The 6,070-nt window shown below is 51.8% G+C and overlaps 1 protein-coding gene across 1 annotated transcript in view; it reads left to right on the top strand.

Annotated features, from left to right (window-relative positions):
• Positions 1-6,070, top strand: part of STN1 (STN1, CST complex subunit) — a 29,154-nt gene that overhangs the window by 1,809 nt on the left and 21,275 nt on the right. The window contains exon 3 of the mRNA XM_021708023.1: positions 4,620-4,715. Within this exon, the coding sequence (XP_021563698.1) occupies positions 4,620-4,715 (96 nt within the window). The remainder of the gene's footprint in view (positions 1-4,619; positions 4,716-6,070) is intronic.

The raw sequence follows: 6,070 nt of genomic DNA, 5'->3' as shown, positions 1-6,070 counted from the left end.
GGAGAAGGAAGAGGAGGGAGAGAATTTGTAAGTTTTCTTTTTGCATGAGAGTAACGGTTAAATACCTAAAAACACAAGTACACCTTGGGGCGGGGTTTGAGAGGTCCTGTCTGTTGTGCTGAGTAGTGAGTTAACCCTCTGCTGTTGAGTGAGCTTCTCAGTCCAGGGCCGTGGGGAGGGGAAAGCAAGCTGCGAGCTGGGTGTTGCCAGGAATCTCCAGTCCTCGCAGTTTGCTGAGATGAGGTCTTGGCGTTTCCAGTTAAATGCATGAATATGTTTGGACACCCTCATGGTAAAGCCTTTTGTACAGATTTTTCACCGCACCTTTATTTCCTAGCTGTTGCTAGAAGCGATCTGGTGTTTTCCTTGGAATGCAGCCAGTCTCCTCCACCGTTTTCCTTTTTCCAGAACAGTGTATTCTTCGTAACCCATCTCCCCAGGAAGAAGTCAGTTTGCACCAAATGCCAGCTTTGCTGGAAGGTCTTCTGTGGGTGAGCAAACCAGTGTCAGGACGTGATGGGGGCTGAACTCTTCCTGTGAGCAGAGGCCTGCAGTGTGTTAAAAACAAACCATCAAAAACAGGTGTTAGCTGGGCTTGGTGGCTCAGCCTGTAATACCGCGCCTTTGGGAGGCTGAGGTGAGTGGATTGCCTGAGCCCGCGGGTTCGAGACCCGCCTGGGCAGCGAGCCCTCATCTCTACAATAAATCAAAAAATCAGCTGGGCGTGGTAGCGCCTGCCTGTAATTCCAGCTACTTGGAAGGCTGAGGCAGGAGGATCGCCAGAGCCCAGCAGGTTAAGGCTGCGGGGGCCGGGAGTGGCCACTGCACTCCAGTCTGGGCACGGAGTGAGACTCCAACTCAAAAAAAAATAAACAACAAAAAAAAACCCAGGTGCTAGTGACTCTTGCCGTGTCTCAGGTGAGAGTGTTTCCGAGGTGTTTTGCAAAGCAAAACCTTGCGAGTGAAGCCGGTTTTAGAGTGACCTTTAGCCACGCCACAGGATTCCAGGGGGTGGGGGCTTCTGCTGTTTTGTCATCATGTTTGGCTTGCCATAAAGATAAAACTTCTGGCTGCGTAAAATGTAAGAGTGTTTAAACAGCAAAGAATATCTTTTTAAAAATAGCAAAGCTAAACAAGAGATAAAGTATGAAAGAAACGTGTTGAATAATAAAGAATTTGGTTGGCTTTTGCCCTTGGCTCCTGCAAGGTCACCTCTAAATCATTATTGTTTCCCGAGCAATAGAGGGTCTTTGTGATTTATCAGGCCTCTGGAACCACACTTGCAATTATGCTAATGAGGTGTCTCTTGCCCAGGCTCCTAGGTAGTTTCAGAACGGGCTATCCATGCCTAAAAGACCAGCAGTGGGATGTGAAGGTTGGGTTTTGAGCCAGGCCATGTCAGTTCAAACACTGGGAGGGGAATGGACTGGAGAGCGAGCTTAGGCATGTGGCCAGTGGTCAGTTAATCATGCCCACACCATAAGGCCCCAGTCAAGACTGGACACTGAGGTCCGAGAGCTTCCCTGGGCGCCAGCCCCATGCCATGTTGGGCTGAGCAGTCCTGAGGACACTGGGGCTTTGTGCTGTGCCCTCGAGACCTGAGTACTCCTCTGTGGCTGCTTCTCGCTTGTACCTTTTGTTCATAAAGCTGTAGCCACGAGTGGAGCACCTTCCCGAGTTCTGTGAGTCATTCCTGCAACCGGTCAAACCCGATGGAGTCATGGGAACCCCCCGGGTGCAGCTCAGAAGTGCAGGCGGCCCGGGGCCCCTCCCAGACCTGGGACTGGTGACTGAAGCAAGGACGGGCTTGTGGGGTCTGTGCCCTCACCTGGCTCGGGGTGTCAGCTCAGAATTACACTGCAAACGGCAGCTCCCCCAAATCTCCGTTTTGTGTTAAGCATTAGAATTAGAAATACTGTGAAATTTGATTGTGGTGTGATGATATTTAGGTTTCTGTGCAGGGCTTTTTGCACTTTAAAAAAAATCAGTTTTTAAAATTTGATTTTCTTTTCTGAGTCGGAGTCTTCCTCTGTTGCCCAGGCTAGAGTGCAGTGTCATGACCACAGCTCACTGCAGCCTTGACCTAGGACTGGGTGATCCTTCTACCTCAGCCTGCTGAGCAGCGGGAACTAGAGACGTGCACCACCATGCCCAGCTAATTAAAAAAAGCTTTTTTTGTAGAAATGAGATCTTGCCATGTTGCACGGGCAGGTCTTGAACTCCTGGGCTCAAGTGATCCTCCTGCCTCAGCTTCCCAAAGTGCTGGGATTACAGGCGTGAGCTACCGTGCTGGCCAGGTTTTTATTAGGTGTTGCCAGACAGTCTGTACCATCGGGGCACTGGTGGCGTGAAGGCTTCCCTGGCTTGTGCTGTGAGCTTGGTCTTCTCGCTGCCTTTTCCATAGTCTGCAGCCCAGGCAGAATGGCAGGACGCTTTTTATCCAGCAATTTCCCTATCTTTGGTGTGTTGGCTCTTTGTTATTAAAACTCCACAGTGGTGCACACCAGGATCCTCCAGGGAGGCCCAGTGAGCCCTGGGACTTTCTGACACCACCAACAGAACACTCCACTGCCCCGGGCCCACCTGGAGAGACATTCTGGTGGCAGCAGCAAGCCTCTATAGGTCCCAGGGCTCTGCAGCTCTGCCTTCAATTCCAGTGGCCTGTGGGCCACAGCTGACCTGTGGTGTTCCTTCAGTGGAACACACCAGGGCAGGGTGGTGGGAGGTCAGGGGAGCATGCCAGAGCGGCCGAGTGGGGAAGCACATCAGTGGAGCACACCAGGGCAGGGTGACGGGGGCATGTGAGTGGAGCACACCAGGACAGGGTGGCAGGGGGCGCATCAGTAGGTTACAGCAGAGCAGGGTGGTGGAGGGCAGCCCCGGAGGGGGCTTTTTCTCTTGAGTTAAAGTTTGCTCCTGCTTTGGGAAGCCTGCAGTGTCCCACACAGGTCAGAGCAGTCCCCCCTGAAGGCTTCCTGTCCCCTGTTGTCTGGTCGGCGTAGGCAGGGCCAGAGCACCGAGGGTCCCGCCAGCCTTGTCGTGGAAGAGACCTATGTTTTGACTTTGAGACCTCAGGAGGAGCCGACTGGGACTGGCCGGCCTCAACCTCGTGGTTTCTGGTGGAGCCACTTGGATCCAAGCGTCCCTGTACGGGGTGAATGGTGACTTAGGTGCCTCCCCTCCAGTGGCCCTGCCATCTCCAGCTCATGGCCACCAAGTAGTCTGCAGTCACTGAGTCATCTGCGGAAGTATGCCTCTGTGCAGGGAGAGGCTCTTGCTTCCGGCTAAAGTTGCAGCTGTCTTGCTCAGTGGCCCAGGCTGGAGTACAGTGGCACCATCATAGCTCACTGCAGCCTGGAGCGCTTGGACTCGAGCGATCCTTCCACCTCAGCCGCCCAAGGGCTGGGATTACAGGCTGAGCCCCCATGCCTGGCCTCAGTTTGCTTCCTCTTGTCTTTTCCAACCACATCTAACTCTCCTCGCATCTCTCTGGCTGACTGATGCTGAGAGATTCCTTGCACCTACTTTGTTCTCTCCTGTGAGTGGTTCTTCTCAAGCCCCTTGTCTGCAAGGGAAACAGAACCATCGGCAGCGGCCAGCCTGGAGGTTCTGCGGGCGTCAGGGTCCAGGCTGCTGGTGCCCCCATGGATGGGAGAACAGGCTCAGACCAGGCTTGGTGGTGGAGAGAAGAGGTGGCCAGATGCCTGTGGTGCACGTTGTTTGCTTGCTTATAATTCATGTACTTAATTAAAACGGAGCTCGCCATTAAAAAGTGGATAACCTGTTTCTGAAAGTAAAGACTTCTGCTTTTGTGGAGAGAAAGAGGCTGGAAGAGAGGTCAGGACTCGAGTTGTAGGTGACAGGAGCATGGTGCAGGTCGTTTAAGATTTAACAGGGCACTCAGGTGAGGATGCGGGGACAGTCCGAAGGGAAGCTCCTGGGAGCCAGGACAGCCTGCCCGGTCGGGGACTCCCAGGGATCCCTCTGCCTGTGTCCCCTCCCCATCAGAGAAGGGCCTCCACTTCAGCAGGAAGGTTCCGTTCTCGGCCTTCTCCTCTGGCAGGAAATTGCCCGCCGGCATCTACAGTCTGGGTCTTGAAAACGGAGTTTTAAAAAGAGACATTCTAGAGTGTGGTCTGCTGGCTCCGAAGAGTGGCATTTTGTAACCTGTGTACCATCTTTTTTTAAAAAATGCTATTGCCAGTTCAGAGAACAGACGATTGGCTTCTTACAAGAACACTTGTTTCTCGTGGCTTCCTCTCTCCTTTTTCGGTCGCTCAGCATGCAATGCTATGCTTGGTCCTGTCACAGAAGGACTGTTTCAGGACCTGGCGGTGTTCTGCATGAGGTCTGTCTCGTTCTGCACATGGAGAGCACACTTGCCACCTCGAGTTGGGCAGTCTGGTCTTCTCTTTCTACATGAGTACAAGCTTCCTTAGGGCCCAGCTTTCTGCTGTGACCTTTGGGGAAGGGACATCGAGCTTCTTGGGCTTGTCATCTGTCAAGGGCTGATTCTAGTTGGACTTTGAGCAGACAGCATGCCACTGGTGTTTTAGAGGTAACGCTTAATGACGTGGAAAATGTAATTGTGCATCATGTAGACTTTTTTTAAATTTTAGGCATATTTTTGTACAATGGACATCCCATAAAGCAGGTGGACGTCTTGGGAACTGTTGTTGCGGTGCGAGAAAGAGACGCCTTCTACGGTTACGGAGGTAAGGACAGTTGTTGGAAGTGCGATTTCTGTGCAGGGCCCCACCCGGCAGAGGGTTGGTTTTAAGCAGCCCTGTCTTTCAGCACAGCTGGGCCCGCTCACGGCCTGTGCACTTTCCTCTCTTGGGAGCCTCTTGGAGCCCGAGACGGGGACTTACGAAGTGAGGCGGCAGGTGGAAGGAGACCCACAGACTCGGTGAGGTGGCAGCTGCCGGGAGCCAGAGGTGGAGGAGTCAGGTGTGGCAGACAGACCCTGGGCCAGCGCCGGCACCCAGCCCTTGCGGGTGCTGCTGTCAGAGTAGAGCCTTGCAGCCTGGTTATGTGGGTGGCTTTAAACAGAAGGCCAGGTTCATGTTAAACAGACTCTCAACAAGACGGGGTGTGAGAGAGAACTTAAGATTCATATCCAGAACAGCTTTTTTTTAAAGGCCTTTAGGTACTCGGTGGGGTAGATGCCCATTGTCAGAAAGCTCCTCTTCCCTCGTGATAAAGGGACACCAGAGATCTGCTAGAGTGGGGGACTGGTGTAACAGGCCTTGCGCTTTTCCTGGAGTTGGCCATAAGCATTTTGACATCTTGCCTTACGCATCTCCAGGATTTTCTGCAGGTGAGAGGCTAAGCTAGGTATTTTGTGGTAAGCTTGTCATTGAGTTCCAAACCCTTGTGGTAGCTGGCATTGTCACTTTTTGAGCTGAGCCTGGGCTTTGTATTCTTACTCTACTCGGGAAAGGGATGTGGTTCAGCTTTGTGAACAGGAACATTTCATGGGCAGTTGCTGCACGATTGGTAACTTCAGATACAATATCATTGCATGTCTTCAGCATGTGCTCATCTTCCTGAAGATAACTGTCTTATGCTGATGAAATCACATGTGAGAGATGAGCTTTTTTTTTCCCTGCTGGGTGTGGTGACTCATGCCTGTAATCCCAGCACTTTGGGAGGCAGAGATGAGAGGATTGCCTGAGCCCGGGGTTCAAGACCAGGCTGGGCAACTTGGCAAGACCTTGTCTCTACAATAAACCAAAAAATTAGCTGGGGTAGTGGCACACTCCTGTAGTTCCAGCTACTTGGAAAGCTGAGGCGGAAGAGCTGCCTGTGTCCAGCAGATCAAGGTTGTGGCCATGAGCATGCCACTGCATTCTAGCATGGGTGACAGGTGGGACTCCGACTCAAAAAAATAAAAATTTTAAAAAGTATTCTTGAATTTTTCCTTCAGCATAAATTTCAGCCAGCAATAAAATGTTTGCTTTATATTTGTTCTACATTACGTGTGCTCTTACAGCATTCTAGTTAATGATTTTTTTTTTATTTTTTGAGTTGGAGTCTCACTCTGTCACCCAGACTGGAGTACAGTGGC

This window comes from Carlito syrichta, unplaced genomic scaffold (genome assembly GCF_000164805.1).
Source record: "Carlito syrichta isolate Samal-C Ts95f unplaced genomic scaffold, Tarsius_syrichta-2.0.1 Scaffold130459, whole genome shotgun sequence".
Classification (NCBI taxonomy): domain Eukaryota; kingdom Metazoa; phylum Chordata; class Mammalia; order Primates; family Tarsiidae; genus Carlito; species Carlito syrichta.
Note: the sequence above shows the minus strand (reverse complement) of the source record. Positions and strands in the feature narration are given on the sequence as shown.